General features: G+C 40.9%; 1 protein-coding gene across 6 annotated transcripts; it reads left to right on the top strand.

Moving 5' to 3' along the window:
* Nucleotides 1–103: 103 nt before the first annotated feature.
* Nucleotides 104–7,522, top strand: GVQW3 (GVQW motif containing 3). Of its 6 annotated transcripts, none has more exons than XM_038568575.1 (4): nt 104–388; nt 501–1,901; nt 3,458–3,564; nt 4,781–7,522. In XM_038568575.1, the coding sequence occupies exon 2, from the start codon at nt 843–845 to the stop codon at nt 1,389–1,391; it is 549 nt and encodes a 182-aa protein (XP_038424503.1). In that variant the 5' UTR covers nt 104–388; nt 501–842; the 3' UTR covers nt 1,392–1,901; nt 3,458–3,564; nt 4,781–7,522. The 6 variants fall into 6 exon arrangements, with proteins under 6 accessions (XP_038424503.1, XP_038424502.1, XP_038424504.1 ...); XM_038568574.1 differs by having other exon boundaries at nt 275–388; nt 488–1,901; XM_038568576.1 differs by having other exon boundaries at nt 293–1,901; nt 7,274–7,522.
* Nucleotides 7,523–17,545: the final 10,023 nt, after the last annotated feature.

The following is a 17,545-nucleotide window of genomic DNA, read 5'->3' as shown; positions in this document are numbered from 1 at the left end:
GGGGCGCCGCGGTCCGAGGCCGGGCTGGGGACGCGGCTCCACAGTGCTGTGAGCGGCCGGGAGGATTTACCGCCGCCGCCGCCGCAGCTGCCGCTGGTGCACCTCCCGCCCGCCCGGGACGCTGCCGCCTCCTTCCCACAATGCACCCTGGCGCCCGGGGGTGCCCTCTCTTCCCTCAGCCTTCCTCCCCCGCCCCTCCTTTCCGCCGACTTCTCCACAGGCGGGCACGCGCAAAGAAGCGCGCCGGCCCGGGTGTGGCGAGGCGGAGGCTGGGCCTGGCGCGGCTGCCGCAGTGCGCCTGCGCGCAGCCTACCCCGCGAGGAGTGGACACTGCGCATGCGGGCGTGTCTCCTGGGACTCCGGAGCGGCTGAGCCCCCGGTACCTTCGGTAGGTTTGGCGTGCGCGGGTTTCTGCAGATCTGGGGAGAGCTTGCGCGGAGTATCACCGGCGTCTCTCTCCTTGCTTGCTTCCGTTGCCACCACTTAGGCCTCTGTTGCAGAAATCGCCGTAGGCGCTGAAGGGCCGCGGGATCAGGGAAGACCTTGCTGACTTGATTTGCACACTCTCCGCAGACCTGCGTGCGCAAGTTGAACAGAGACGTGCGGGAGATTGTATTTCCGCCAGCTTTGCAGCTACTCCTTGGCCCCATTAGTTTCTCAGGACGGGTCTCCCCAGCCTCGCCCGGAAGCTGAGGGGCGAAAACTCAGGGAAGCAATTACTCTTCCCTGGTGAGGCTTCTGGAGGAGCATTGATAGCGACATGATTCCGCCTGCGGCCCCATAGAGATTGGTTCCTCTGTCTTCCCCTTACAGTCGTGGTCTTTTAACTTTCCTGTGTCAGAATGAGTGACCGCTATCTAGAACAAAGGATTAGTATCAAATTTTGCGTGAAGTTGAACAAGTCTGCGAGTGAGACCCACCACCTTTTGAAAGAAGCTTATGGGGACGAAGTCATGTCAAGGGCCCGAGTTTTCGACTGGCATAAAAGATTTAAAGAAGGGCGGGAAGATGTTCGAGATGACGCCCGAAGTGGTCGTCCAGTCACCCATCGGACAGATGAAAATATCCAGAAAGTCAAGGACTTGGTTTGTTCAAACAGGCGGCTGACGGTGAGGATGATCGCCGAAGAGTTAAATTTAGATAAAGAAACCGTTAGACTCATTCTGAAAGAAAACTTGAATATGAGGAAAGTTTCTGCAAAAGTTATGTCAGGTATTTTGAAAGAGGAACCTAAACCTCGGAGATTTGACTTTCGGTCTGATCTTTCAAAGGAAAGTAGGAAGAATAGCTCGTGTGTAAGGAAAAAGACAAGTTCTGACACGTGGACTCATCCTCAGTGTGAAGCTGGTGGGGAACTAACCCTGCCCGTACCTCATCCCCAGAACCACTAACCCTGCCAGCCAGCTTCTGCAGGCTTCGTCAGCAGGCCTTCCCACCAGGACAGCTCAGGATTGGTTCACACCCTGGTGAAAGGAATGTGAGGTAGCTGAGCCTGAGCTAGAAAGCTGCCTCAGGGTTAGGCACCTTCATACGCTACTCATGCTACTCATCCGTTTTCAGCCTTTACTGCTCTTTCTCGACATTGTATGGCCCTCCTCGTTACTCTTGCTGGACTACTGGGCCATCTTCCAATTTTGAGGAACTTTTGGCTGTTGACTTAGGATACTTGCTTGTTCTCAGTTTCTTTTGCTTAACAAGTTTGGATCTCCTCACTGCCCAAATCTTAGCTTGTTGCGGCTGTCCCTGTTCCTGTGTTCTCGACATTCTGCCTCAGGGGATCATACTATTGAAAGGTGGGAACAGGACCTCCCAGAGTCCTTCTGTGCCCAAGAAGGCATATTCTTGGGAGGACCCCAAAAGAAGACCTACAATCCCAGCCTGCTTCACAGGCCGGACCTGAGGTATGGTACAGAAGGCAGTGGCATGCTGACCTAGTGAGCAATGCTAAGGGCATATCTAGCCCAAATGACTCGGTGGGAACTCCTCAGTACTTAGGGGTTGGCCACCTATACTAACCTTCTCACAGATCTATCTCTTACAGAAGAGCTGGATTTGTTTCATGAATCCTGTGCTCTTGACCCCACCATTTGGGTATCCCCTCTGCTGAAGAGGAGGATTTGGTCCTAGAAAATAGAAGCCGGGGGACTCAGGCCCAGGCTGTGATGTGTGAGGCGGGAAACTAGGTGATACTCCAGACTCTGAATTAAGGGAGCCTGCTTTCTATGCACTGATTCCCACACAGCTTCCTGTTTTTAGTAACTAATGCCAACACTGTCAGGTGGTTTTTGAGCACCTGCAGTTTTTAGAACACTGCTGGGTATTGACAGTGTAAAGGTATAAAACAGGATCACCAAGGGCTGGGTGACATGCAGGTGAGATGATTCCTGAACTGGATCCATAAGGAAAGGTGAGACAGGAGGGTAGGAAATTAGAGAAAGCTTCCCAAGCAAGGGGAATAGTATGAGGCTTTGAACCTGCATCAGTATGAAAGTGATGGCACTGTTGGCTGAAATAGCAAAGTCTGGAGGAAGATAATGCTGTTGCAGAAGATGAACAATTTGGGATGATTTGCTTTTTCTCCTCTCTCCTAACTATGCCATTGATTTATAAATTGCTCCCCTTTAATCTGCAGGATAGGTTTATAAATAGCTCACTTATTTGATTATGTAGTTTTCCCATCAACACCCGCCCCCCTCAAAAAAAAAAAAAAAAAAAAAAAAACCATCTCTGCAAGTTCAAACTCCTTTATCTCTTTCTGCCTCCCTGCCAGGACTTATGGAATGGAACTTTCCCCAAGTGGATTCCAAGTAATACCACATAGACTGGAAACATCTCAGAAATGCCTAATGGAGGGGCAGTGGAAGGATGGGTAGAAATAGCATTTCACAGGATTAGCCAATGTCTGTTTTATCAAAGGGTTTTTCATGTAATGGCTACTATTAGTTAACTATTAAATTAGTAAACCATATTGGTTGATAGAAGCCCAACACTTATTTAACAACGCAGTTGTGTTTAGTTCTCTTCTTTCACTATCTCTATTCCTTTCAAAAAATGACAGGTTCCCTATTAATACCTGTCAATTTTGAGGTACCCTAAAACCTAGACCTTATCCCACAAATAAAAGATCTTGTGCAAGAAAACAGCTTATAGACTTCCACCTACTTAGCCATCTGTAGACATTCCGTTTCAGGACCATTAACATCTTCCACATCAGATGAGGCTCTCATTCCCCACAAGCACTTGCCACCAGGGACACTGCACTTCGGGAACAAAGCCCCCATAGCTGGCCATTGCAACTTGGTGGCGGAACCTCATATTAATTCTTGCTAGGCTCAGTGATGATTGTTGGAGAATTGTATGCTCCTCGGCCAGGGCCAGGATCCTACAACACTATCTCTAAGCCTTATCTCCAACCTGAGAGAACTTACTTCTGGACTTATTCCTGTCCTGTGAACAGGGCTGGAGTGAGCCTTCCAAAGATGCTGGACCAAGACCATGCTGGAGCATAGGGTACCAGAAGCATTGTTGGCCCAGACAGGGTTTGGACACAGCAACTGGAAGCAGGTAATTAAGAATGTGAATTCAAATTGTTACAAGTAGCTATAATAATGAAAAGGACTTAATTTTTTACTTTAGATCATGTGCTGAGTACTAGTCAGTTCAAACCACAGTGCTATTAAAACCCATTGCCCATTTGCAAGACTTCTCAGAAAATATTAAATGAAATGATAATAGACCCTATTATGATGGCTCAGATTTGAGGAAGTAAAATTTCTGCCCTAACACTCATCCACAGCAAACTACCCATGTGTGTCTGCTCAGATTCACTAAACCCCAGGCCAGAGCACGATCTAAGAATATCCCTAGATGGGACAGTTCTCATAAAACAGTACCCCTTATGTACACACTCACCAAATCTGTTTTATTGCTGATACAAAATTTACCCTGAACTGTATCTTGCACTTCCACCTGCCCCACAGGTTTCTTGAGCTCCTGATCCTGTAGTCTCAAGAACCTACCTGTCATCATGTCCCAGGCTCTTGTCTTGGCTTTTCTCATACACCTCTGTTTATTCCCCATCAGTTTGTCTTTCTTCTCTGTTACACAGGTGCTTTGTTTTCTGGTTCAGGATCACACCTCCCTCCCTTCTGGTCAAGATTTTCCATTCAACTTACAACTCTCTCTAATTTTTGGATCCTTTTTCCAGCTCTCCACTTCAGCCCTATAGTCTTGAGCAGGAAAATTGGCCACAAGTTGCTTTCCTATCCTCAAGAAGTAGGGTGGGAGGACATGGAGGGATGTATGCTTGTTTTTGTTTTATCTAAGAGATATACTGGGAAGAAGAAAAGCTCCCTCCCACCCTAAGCCACTCCCCAGAGGCAACCAGTGTAACAAGTTTCTTAAGGAGGCAATTTAGTTATCTCTGGCATTAAGGCGTTGTGAAAGTATTTCAGAAATACAGTATCGAAATCCCATTTTCTCAGGGTAAGCTCCACCTAAATGTAGAAGATGAAGCCTGGCTCTCAGTAAGACATCAGGAAGAGAGCTGGCCTTGACTGTAATTCTCAAGCTCAACACACAGTTAATGAATCTCTTTGGCTTTCAAGCTGATTGTCCTCTACATCCCATTCTGGTTCAAAATCCACATGGAATGTTATATTCCACAGCTGAAAGTCTAGGAGAATAGATACTTTCCAGGGCAGATCATCCCAACAGTGATTTTATCTCATTCTTTCTCTGCCTATCACCTCTCCCTACCTTGCCTTCCCCTGCCCCACAGGTAACGAGCAAAAACAGAATGAAATATTCACCAATCTTTGATTTCAAAAAACATCTGAATTCTGCCCCTGGCTCTGAATCCTCATTGAAAGATTATTGTTTGGGAAAGCTCTGGCCTGCTTTCCAGAGCTTTCTTTTCAGATCCATTTCTTAGAGTTCAGATTTGCCAGTGGAGATGCCTAGATCAATCTGGGTACCAACTGAGTTGAGGACATCTAGTAAAAGACAGTGGGTACTGTTGGGGAACTGTCGGTCTCTGCATCACATACACTGCCCAGCCAGCCTGCTGTTTGAAGACCACTTTGTCAGCAAGTCTCACGAGGCTCCTTGGGATTGGGTCTCACCAGGGTCTCATGTAGCTCAATTAGCAAGAGGTTCCTTTACTGCTGGAACAAAAGGTTCATTTGCTGCTGGGACTATATATACAACCTGCGTTCTCCAACTGCTTCTTGGTTGGATAAGACTTTTCAGATTTTACCAGGCTTTACACACCATCCAAGGCAATTGTATTTATTTGCTTTAGTCTCTACCTTATCAGATTCTTGTGAATACTGTCCCAGTTGCATCACCCTTCTCTCAGTATTAATAACTAGAAATAAAAAATCTATAGTAGGAAAGTTCACTACCTCCAAGGACTCTTGGGTCTAGCGAAGGGGTCAACTTTTTCTGTAGAGGAAATGTCTTAGGATTTGTGGGCCATATAGCCTGTGTTTAACTGCTCAGCATTGCAAAAGCAGACCTAACTAATACAGAAACACATAAACATGGCTATGTCCTAATAAAACTTTATTTATGGATACTGGAATTTGAATTTCATATGGTTTTCACATGTTACAAAATACTATTTTGATTTTGTTTGATTGTTTAAAAACTTGAAAAGCCATTCTTAGATTTCTTAGCTTATACACCAGAGAAAAACAGATGGTGGGCCAGGTTTGGCCCATGGACCATAGTTTGCCTACCCTTTGTCCAATGTATATAAAGTGTGTATATAAAATGACAGATGATTGACCCCTTCCCATCAATAACGTTGTTAATGTCGTATTGATGCAGCAGTGTCTGACAGTTTACAAATGGAAATTGTGGAATATTGAAGGGAATCTTTACAATGCCAGGAGAGTGAACTAGAACTGAATGATTAACTAGTTAATTTCAACCGTATTGACTAAAAATGAGATAAACACAGATTAATATCTATATTATGCCCTTATAATATCTCAGAAACAGTTTGGGCCATACTGCAAATAGTTCTAAGTTGCAACCATGGTATTTATAATCTAGCCAGTCAAATTTCCCTTGAATCCAGGAGTGATTAACTCCTATAGCTGCTGAAAAAATGCATCTGAAAGAAGTCTGTGTTAATTCAACACGTTTTTATCAAGTGACTTTATGTGCCAGACACTGTCCTATGTGCTGGGGTGCAGCAATGGACCAAACAGACACAGGCCTTAGATCTGACAGTCTGCAATCTAATTATGTCATTATTCTTCATTTTTATAGAACTCCTCTTCCATGTGCTCACACTAACTCATTGTTCATTGAATACCCGGCAACAGGTCTGACCTTTGCCAGAGACCTCTGTGCTGCGGTCATGAAGCCTCTCCAACTGCATGAATAATTTGAGGACTATATGTTCCACTTAAATTTTATTATCCTTTAGACAGATCTGTATTGGTAGAAAAAACGCTGGCAGTGTTGGAAGTGTAAATTGGCAACAGCTTTCTGAAAAGCAATTTGGCAGTATCTATCAGGAGGTTTAAAAATGTTTATATCTTCTGATCCTCTAATTTTGCTTCTGGGACTCTTTCCTAAAGAAATAGTCTAAAATGTGGGCAGAATTTATGCTTAACAATCCAGAAGTCCAACTGTAGAAAATTGGCTAAATAAATTACAGTATGACCATACAATAGACTATTATGTAGTCATTATAATTAACGTTTATGAATAGTTAAAAGAGCATGGCAAAATGCTTATAATGTTAAATGAAAAGAGTGGTACACAGGATAGTATATATAAATCCAAAGATGTTTCTTTTTAAATGACTGAAACAGGTATGCTGACTCTGGGTGGTTGGGGTATAAGTGTTTTTTTAAAATTTTTTTGCTTCTTCTCTTTTAAAAATTTCTCCAAAATATTACCACTTTTACTATCAGAATAAAATGGTAGCACCAAAAGGTGTCAATGGAGACAGGCCAAACCTCTAGTTTGGTCCATGAACAATAAACTGGCTAGGTGGACACGGAAGCATTATGATACTGAATTGGTAGCAAGAATGGGACAGAAGGGGAAAGGGCCTGCCAAGGAGAAGGCGAGTGACCAGAATCCCTACAGAAAAACCAAGGTGAGAGAAGTTAACCATGAGTGGCATGTTCCTGTGGCATAATCTTAGGTAAATAAAAGAACACATAAATCGAGTATGTTCTGACAATGGGAAAGGATATGGAATACTCTCCCAAGCAAAATTAACCTCATTCTTGTATTCTTTCATACAAAGTGAATATTCTCAAGATGGATTTTATCACAGTTGATTCTCTGAAGAATCCTTGAGCCTCCCATATCATTTTTTTAAGGATAGGAATGGCTTTTGATGTGCCAAGCTCTACCTCCTCCCACACTAGGACATTCAAGCAACACGGATGTACATGGGAATATTTGGTATTCCACACTGATAATTCCACAGCATGTCATTAGTCATCCTAATGTAACTTGCAAAAATAAAGTTTGCAAATGTTATTTTGATGAATCTGGAATTGCTGTGCTTTTTACTGTCTGAAAAGTAATCACATCTGAAGACTAATCATGTTATGGGATTTTAAAGTGAGATATGATTTAGATAATGCCTATCCATAGATGAAATTGTTGTTATGTTGGGAAAACTTGTCCTTCATTGTTGCTTTAGCAAAGTGTTTATCATTTAAATGCCAATTATATCTCTTTGGCAAAACTTCAAATTTTCAAATGAGTATGTAAATCTTTTATAGGCATATATAGATTTGTCAAGTTGAGAGAATTCTTCAAGATCAAAGTGTAAGTCTCTTGGTCTGTAGAAAGAACAGAAGAGTGAGAGTGGGTGTTGGTACTGGCTCCTCAACCCTTGAAGCACTCCAGTTTACTCATCTGTAAAAGGAGGATAGTAACACTTGTCTCGTAGATTTATTCGTTGTATTGGTTCAAGAAATATTTGACTGCTTCTGTATATCTGACACTGTTCTAGACACTGAGAATAGAGCAATAAATGAGGCAAAAGAATAGTCCTCATCCTGAGCATACATTTAAGTGGGGGAGACAGACAAGAGCAAGAATATAGCCTGTTAGTGATTATTAGATGTGAGGCTTACTTTAAATAATGTAGATGGCACCTAGCACAAAACCTGGCATGTATGTAGTAAAGGACTCAATAGATAGTGATTTCCTTTGCTTTGTCAGTCTTCCTAATGGCTCTTGAATCTCTCTACAAAATGGCAATAATCAGCAAAAAGCCTGACCCATTGCCTTCTAGCTCTTGCCAGTTAATAAGGCCTAAACCTATTTTTCCTTAAGAAGACAAATAATTCTTACAGTTGTGTTTTGTACTTCCTGCATGGCAGATTACTCAGGGTGGTGCCTAAACACTGTTGATAGATGGCCTTTTCGGAAGCCAGTTGGCAGGGGTCTTGGCCTGGGGCTAGATGGCAGGTGTTAGGTCCACAAAGACAAATGCATGGTGTCATTGCTGTTTAGGCAGAACAGATGCAGAAACTGTAATGGCTGTTTCTGTTAAAGATGTGTGTCCTGTTCCCAAAGCTGGTGAACTGGGCAAAGTTTGCATTTTTATGGGCGGCCAAGGCATTGACAGAAAGCCAGGAAAAAGAGGGTTTAATGCTTTATGGTATGTTTATATTTCTGCCCCTTTGTGGGAATTTTGCAAGGTTCAGGAATGTTGGGAAACAGCAGCCGATAGTTCACCCCTAGGGTTCAGGTATTTCACCAGACCCATTTCTCTGCCTCATCTTCCTCCAGGAACATCCAGTGGACTTTCATGCACTGAATTCCTTCTTCAGGTCTGAGCCTGTGTGAAGCACAGAGGGTTGGGCCCTTGCCCTTAGGCTGTGCCCAGCCTCATGGCATAGGAAAAGGGCCAGAGGTAGAGAGACCGCTAAGAATGGGCTCCCACCTTAGACTGTCCATCTTTCCCAAAAAATAGCTGTAAGTAACAAAATTTTATAAAGAATTTGGGACAGGAAAAAAAAAAGAATAATTTGGGACAGAAAGTTAGAATGATCACACATAGGGTGATTGTGGAAATGAGAAAGTAGAGGTATAAAAAGGCAAAACACAGAGAGCAATGGTAACTGGCCTGCTGGTTATTACTATCCCCAAGATGCGGTGTGAAATTTTACCTTTCAGAAGAAACTGGATGTCAGGCTGTGGGCTAGTATCCCTGTACCTTGCTTTAAGAACCTAATAAGTGAAAATTCAGAATTACAACTCAGCTTAGATGAGGAAATTGGCCCAGGGAGGTTGAGTGATTTTTCTTGAATCACACATCTAGCTAGTGGTGGAGCCAGGATAATAAGGCTGAATTTCACTCAGCCCAGTGAGTTTTTTTCCATTACTCCACTGGTAATAATTGCCTTTACTAATGTGTACATTGGTAAGATATCTTTAAAACAGCACTCAACCTCACATTTGATAAATATGATTTACCAACAGTTGATTTACATGCAATTTTTAGGAAACATATTTATAGCATAGAAGTAGGACAAAGGCTTTTCCAAGCTTCCTTGGGGGTATCCAGGCCCTCTGGTCCTCCTTCCAGAGGTGTATATTCATAAGTAGATGCTGGCATTCTGTCATTCATTTTTTCCAGATGTCCTTCCCAAGTGGTAGGTTAGGTTTTATGTTTTTAATATTTCTCATATATATTTTTAAAATCTGGGCACATAAATCCTAATGAAGTTCTCAACTATCTCCTCTCTGCTGTATCAAATTCCCGGATATGTTTATATTTATGACACGGTGTCTGAAGGCATGAATGCTATCACATCATTAGGGTTTATATTCCCAAGCCATAGACTTATGTTTCTAGATGTTCTGAAAATTCTTTACACTTCACTTGTAAATGCCACTATACTGTGCCATGACATTTCCATAGTAACACATATTTCAAACAGGAAAACAGAGGAAGCCCAAGAAAAGGGAAGTAGGCTTCAAATGAAAAAAAAAAAAATCATTAAAAACAATAGAATACATCAGATGGGGAAGAGAGGTGTAAATTCTGGTTTGGTGTGCTCTAAGAACAGAATGTCCTGCCGACCCACCTTAGGGACATGCAGTAGCCACCACCTAAGTGGCCTAATCATGGAATCACACTTCTTGGACCCTCACATTCAGTGAGGTCCATGTCATTACCTGAACATTTCTTCGTATTCCTTACTGCAACCAGATTGAAGTGGTTACCCACCTATCACCTCACTGTCCTGAAGCCCATCCCGTACACTGCTGCACATGTGCTGTATGGTTTAGAGTTTGCTGAAAATGAGGCTTTTGGACTCAAGCTTTTTGAGCTTCCTTAGGTCACACCCTCTGTGTGCAATCCCTCACTGCTGCCATCTATCAAGCAAATTCCTACTCGGCACTCAAGACTTAACCTTACCATTGCTGTTCTCTACAATGGCAAACCGGCCACCCTCAGTGTACATACACACTCTTAAGTCAAAGAAACTTTAACACTTAATTGAACTTAATTGTTTGCAGAATGTTTTTTCTCCCTCAACAGCCTATGAACTCAAAAGTGAAGACCATATCTGATTATTCTCTGTATTCCTTACATCCAGAATAAAGCTTGCCTACATTGTTCAATAAATGTTTGAGAGATGAATAAAAGAATAGACTTTTATGGTAATTTTTTTATTGTGGCAAACTTCATATAACAAAATTCACCATTTTAACCATTTTAAAGTGTACATTTCAGTGACAGTGTATTCACAGTGTTGTACAGTCACACCACTGTCTACTTCTAGAATATTTTCATCACTCCGAAAGGAAATCTCATGTCCATTAAGCAGATACTCCCCATTCACCTATTACCCCAAGCCCCTGGCAACCACTAATCAACTTTCTGTCTCTACAGATTTGCTTAGTCTGAATTTTTAATACAAAAGTAATCATGTAATACATGGCCTATGTGTCTGGCTTCCTTCAATTAGCATAGTATTTTCAAGATTCATCCATGTTGTAGCATGGATAAGTATGTCATTCCTTTTTATGGCTAAATAATATTCTATTGTATTGATATAACGCATTTTGTTGATCCATTCATCTGTCAATATACATTTGTGTTTCTACCTTTTGACTATTATGAATAGTGTTGATATAAATGTGTATGTGTACATATTTTTGTTTGAACATCTGTGTTTAATTCTCCTGGGTACATACCTACGAATGGAATTGCTTGGTTATATGGTTATTCTGTGTTTAACTTATTGAGGAATTTTTTGCCAATTTTACATTCTCAGCAGCAATGTATGAAGTGAGGGTCCACGTTCTCCATGTTTTTGTCACCAATTACTATTTTCTCTTGATATATATATATATATATAAATATCCATCCTAGTGAATGTGAAGTAGAATGTCTTCGTGGTTTTGATTTGCATTTCCCTAATAACTAATGATGTCAAGCATGTTGTGGTGACCTTTCTGGCCTTGTGTATATCTTTGGAGAGGTATCTCTTATACACGCTGTTTGCCCACTTTTTATTTGGGTTGTCTTTGTTGTTGAGCTGAAAGAGCTCTTTATATATTCTGGATACTAGACCTTTATCTGATGTATGATTTTGCAAATATTTTCTGCCATTCTGTGGATTGTCTTTTCATTTTCTTGATAGTGTCCTTTGATACAGAAAAGTTTTAATTTTGAGGAAGTCCAATTTATTTATTTGTATTTTTTTGGTTGCTTTGTGCTAAGAAACTAGTGCCAGATTCAAAGTCATAAAGATCCCTATGTTTTCTCCCCAAAATTTTATAGTTTTAGCTATTATATTTAGATCTTTGATCCATTTTGAGTTTGTTTTTGTATATGGTATGAGATAAGTGCCCTACTTCATTCTTCTGCATGTTGATCTCCAGTTATTCCTGCACCATTTATTGAAGAGATTCTTCTTTTCCCATTGTCACATCTGTTTTTGAAAGATATTTTCAAATTGTAAGTTGAAATTTTTTTTTCTGTACATTGAAGTTTTTGCTTCAATGTTCTGGCTTACATTATTTCTGTTGTAACTCTTATTTTTGTTTCTCTATATGTACTGTTTACTCTTTTGCTGCTCTTAAGACTTCTTCTGTATTACTAACTTTAGCAATTTGATTTTATATGCCCTGGTATAGTATTTTTTGTGTTTCTTGTGCTTGGGGCTCATTGAGCTTCTTGGATTTGTAGGCCTGAACTTTTCATGAAAGTTGGAAAATTTATGGACATTATTTCTTCAAATATTTTCTCTGTCCTTCCCTCCTTTATTGACTCCAATTACCTGTATAGTAGGCCACTTGACGTTGTCCCACAGCTCACTGATACTCTGGTCAATTTTTTTCCTTTTCTTCTCTTTCTTTTCGTTTCTATTGCTGTATCCCCAAATTTACTAATGCTTTCTTGTGAAATGTCTACTCTATTTTAATCTCATTTTGCATATTCTTCATCTCAAATACAGTGGTTTCCATCTCAAAAAAATGAGTTTTTAAAACATATTTTTTATTTTGGAATAATTTTAGATTTACAGAAAATTTGTAAAAGATAGTACTGAGCATTCCCAAATGCCCCTCATCCAGTTTTAGTTTCTCCCAATGTTATCTTACTGTGGTGCATGTATTTATACCAAAACTAAGATACCAACTTATGTGCATGACTATTAATGAAACCCCACACTTTGTACAGATTTCAAAAGCTTTTCCAATAATGTCTTTTTTTATGTTCCAGGAATCTATAAGATATCAGACCTCATTTACTTGTTATATCTTGTTAGTCTCTTCTGACTCATGACAATTTCTTAGTCTTACCTTGTTTTTCATGACCTTGAATTTTTTTTTAAGATTTATTTGTTTATTTGTCAGAGAGAGAAAGAGCACAAGCAAGGAAAATGGCAGGCAGAGGGAGAGAGGAAAAGCAGGCTCCCTGCTGAGCAGAGAGCCTGATGCAGGGCTCGATCCCAGGACCCTGGGATCATGACCTAAGCTAAAGGCGGATGCTTAACAGACTGAGCCACCCAGATACCCTATGAGTTTGTTTTAAGGAGCACTAGTCATATATGTTATAGAGTATCCCTTAATTCGGGTTTGTCTGATGTTTTTCTCATGATTAGACTGGGGTTACGGGTTTTAAGAAAGAAGAAAAGGTAAAGTGTTCTTGTTATTGTATCAAGTTAGGGGACACATGATACCCACATGACATCATGGGTGACCGTCACTTTAATCATTTGATTAAGGTAGTTTTGATAGATTTTTCTACTGTGAAGACCATTTTTCCCTTTCCATACTCTATTCTTTGGAAGCAAGTCACCCAGTTCACCCCACCTCAAGGGAAGGGGAATGATTAAGTTCCATCCACTTCCTGCAAAGAGAGAGTATCTGCATGTTATTTGGAATTCTGTATGGAATAACTACCTTTCTCCCCATTTTATTTGGAATTCTTTCTCCCCATTTTATTTGGAATTCTGTATGGAATAACTACCTTTCTCCCCATTTATCAGTCAGTTATTGATATCATTTTGGATGTGTGTATATTTATTTGCCATTTTGCATTATACCCCAAAGCTATATTATTTACTTTGTTGCTCATATTGTTCCAGTTTTGGCCATTGGATGCTCTTTCAGGTTGGCTTCTTTGTCTCTTCAACGTATTCCCATTCTTTTGTTTTTGAACACTTCTTCCTTTCTTTCTAGTACTGCTGCATGCTCCAGAATCATCTTGTATTTTCCTGTTCTAGATCTGCAGTCAAACATTTCTTCAAAGAACTCCGTTTCCTTTCATTGGAGAATGGTATTTAGAAACCAAGATATGGGCAGTGAGTGTGTTTGTTGCTATTGTGACTTTGATGATTTTTGCATCTTCTATGTCTCTAACAATCTTTTCTAAGCTTTTTGATCACATGGAATACAGTTGTTACTGTTTTAATATTTTTAGCTATCCATTCTACCTATCTTGATCAGTTTCAGTTGAACAATTTTGAACTTTTGGAAATAGCTTTTGGCTATTACCTTTAAATATTAGGTAGAGGGACGCCTGGGTGGCACAGTGGTTGAGCTTAATGCCTTCAGCTCAGGGCATTATCCCAGAGTTCCAGGACCGAGTCCCATATCGGGCTCCTTGCATGGAGCCTGCTTCTCCTGTCTCTGCCTCTTTCTCTGCCTCTGTGTCTCTCATGAATGATAAATAAAATCTTTATTAAAATTTTTTAAAAATAAACATTAGGTAGAACCAGAGCAACATTAGTCTAGGGCTAAATGTGCCTCACTATTGTGGCAAAGCTCATCTAATGCCTTGTGAAATATACCTCCCCCTCTGAATGTTGAGAATAGGAACTGGACCTGGGTAATCTTTGGGAATTGTTCCTTCTGCTTCCTTTGGATGGTTCTCTCTGGTCTCAGGAATTTTCCTCACATGCATGCTGAAGACTAAAGGGGGAACCTCAGCAGATAGCCAGAGCTTTCTTTTTGTGCGGCTTTCTTCTCTTTGGCACTCTTCCCTGCCACCTTGACCTCCCCAGACTCGTAGCTCCATCTCTTCAACTCAGGAAAACTGCTGGGTTCCACCTGGGTTTACTCTCTCAGCATTATAGCCTAGAAACCCTCTCTAGGAGGTAAGTAGGGACAACCATAGGGTTCACCTCACTTGTTCTCTGTGTCTCAGGGATCACTGTTTTAAGTTGCTTGATATCCAATGCCTTAAAAATCACTGTTTCATATGTTTTGTCCAGATTTGTAGCTGCTTTGAGTAGGGAGGTAAGTATAGTCCCTATTACTACATCTTGGCCAGAAGCCGTAATATAAACATAGGAAATTAATAGAGCCAGGGGCTATGATTAGCACACCCGCATGCATATATAAGACTTAAGAGGTAATGTTGTATCATGGTTAAGAATATAGACTCTGGAACCAAATTGCCTGGGTACACATTCTGGCTTACCATCTTACTGCCTGTATACTCTGGGTCAATTATATAACCTTTCTGGGCCTCAATTTCATCATTTTAAAATGGGGCCTATAATGGTCATATTTCATTGGCATGAGATGGGGATTAAATAGATTAAAATATATAAAACATTTGGAGCAGTGCTTGGTTCAAAATGAATATTCAATAAATATGAGTTATTTATATACTTGTTAAAAGCAGCCAACAAGGATGCCTGGGTGGCTCAGTTGGTTAAGCCACTACCTTTGGGGTCCTGGGATCAAGCTCTGCATTGGGCTCCTTACTCAGCAGGGAGCCTACTTCTCCCTCTGCCTGCTTGTGCTCTCTCTCTCTGTCAAATAAATAAATAAAATCTTTAAAAAGAAAAAAGTGGCCAGCAAATTTGACTGCGAGCTTCCTAATGACCCTAACAAAGTGGAAATATCAGTTACCTGATTCAGTGTCCATAAAATATATACAAATTGGTTGGACATGGCTGGCCCTGGTGGCTCAGCGGTTTAGAGCCACCTTCAGCCCAGGGTGTGAACCTGGAGTCCCAGGATCAAGTCCCACGTTGGGTTTCCTGCTTGGAACCTGCTTCTCCTTCTGCCTGTGCCTGTGCCTCTTTCTCTCTGTGTCTCTCATGGATAAATAAATAAAATCTTAAAAAAAACAAACAAATTGGTTGGACAGGAGAAATACATATTTCATACTATTTCCCCTCAAGATTCCTCATAAATAGAATACCGTATGTGCCTAGAATGATATACCAGCCAGAGTTTCCTAGGATTTTGTCCCTCCAAATAGCCAATAACTTCACACTAGAGCTCAGTGTAGTAAAAGTGCTTCCACTGTGCCTGAAGTATCACAAAACCTTTAGTCTGGCTTAATCCAAAGATAAAATTTATAGCATCAAAATGAAACTACTGAACCACATGTCATTTGGGCAATTCTCCATAGACAGAGAGGGGGTCAATTAGGAGACAATTATAGTGGTTCAGGGAAGAGGCAACTAAAGCCTGAGCCAAGAACTAGCTAAGGATGAAGAAAGGGGATTGGCACAGAACCAACCCACTGTACTGTGAGAATCCACAAATTCTGGCAATTGACTCAGTGTGCAGCAACAGGGAGATGGAACTTTCGAAGCTAGGAGTGTGTGTATGGAAAGATGCAAAGGAAAAGTTTGACTATTATGTTCTTCAAACCTTCTATAGCCTTACAAATATTTCGTCAGCTTAATCAGCTACTGAGGGAGAGGTGTTAAAAATTCTCTCTATGTGGATTTGTCCATTTCTCTTCATAATCTTCATAATGTTTGGAGGCAGTGTTTCTAGTTGGTACAGAGAGGTTCTGGATCATATCTTCCTGATGAACTGTCCCTTTTGTCACTAAAGTATATGACTGTATCTCTAATAATGCTTTTTGCCTTAAAATCTATTATTATTGCAATTACTTCCCTTAGTGTTTACCCAGTGTATTTCCCCCCAGCCTTTTAACATTTCTGGGTCACTACTTTATGAATGTATTCTTTAAATCAACATATAGCTGGAAAAAAAAAAACATATAGCTGGATTTTTTAAAAAATCTGAGAATCTTTGCCTTTTCTGAGTCATGTTTCTATTTCTCATTATGATGATATATTGGGAATTTTCTCCATTGTTTTGTTTTGTTTACCATGTGCTTGCTTTATGCTTTTGTCCTGCCATCTTTGGTTTAGTTGTTTTCTTAACTCTCTTTTTATTCTCGTGAGTGGTCTGGAAGTTATACATTCTAATTCTGTTTCTTCAGTGGGTATTCTTACATTATTAACATGCATACTTAACATTTTTAAATTACCACTATCTCTAGCTCATTGTGAAGATTCCAGGATCCTTAGAATTATTTAGTTCTGGTCTCCACCCCCTTCTATCTTCCAAGTAATTTGAGTTTTAGTGTTTTAGTTCTAACCTACTTTTAAACACCCTCCCCTCCCCATCAGATGATTTAACAGTCAGTATTTATTTAGATTTACAAGCCAGTCTATTGATTTCTTTGCCTACTTTTCTTTGGTCCCTTTTCTTTGTTGAAATATAATTCATGAGGCACCTGGGTGACACAGTCAGTTAAGCATCTGACTCTTGGTTTCAGCTCAGATCTGATCTCAGGATTATGAGATCAAGCTCCGCATCCAGCTCCACTCTCAGCACAGAGTCTGCTTGAGTTTCTCTCTCCCTCTCTCTCTGTCCTTACTCCACCCCCACCCTCGTTCTCTCTCTCTCTGTCTCTCTCAAATAAATAAATCTTAGGGGCCCCTGGGTGGCTCAGTTGGTTAAGCATCTGCCTTTGGCTCAGGTCATGATCCTGGGTCCTAGGATTGAGCTCCGTGTCGGGCTCCCTGCTCAGCAGAGCGTCTGCTTCTCTCTCTCTCTCCTCCTGCTCATGCTCTCTCTCTCTTTCTCTCTCAAATAAATAAATACAATCTTAAAAAAAAACAACAACAACAACAGTTTTTAGGGGCGCCTGGGTGGCTCAATCAGTTAAGCATCTCCCTTCAGCTCAGTCATGATCCCAGGGTCTGGGATGAAGCCCCACATCAGGCTCCCAGCTCAGTAGGAAGTCTGCTTCTCTCTCTCTCCCCCTCTGCTTTGC

Source organism: Canis lupus, chromosome 21 (assembly GCF_011100685.1).
Source record: "Canis lupus familiaris isolate Mischka breed German Shepherd chromosome 21, alternate assembly UU_Cfam_GSD_1.0, whole genome shotgun sequence".
Taxonomy (NCBI): domain Eukaryota; kingdom Metazoa; phylum Chordata; class Mammalia; order Carnivora; family Canidae; genus Canis; species Canis lupus.
Note: the sequence above shows the minus strand (reverse complement) of the source record. Positions and strands in the feature narration are given on the sequence as shown.

Bases quoted from the DNA above. Each gene is read 5' to 3' on its own strand.
- GVQW3 (XM_038568575.1), top strand. From the start codon at position 843: ATGAGTGACCGCTATCTAGAACAAAGGATTAGTATCAAATTTTGCGTG.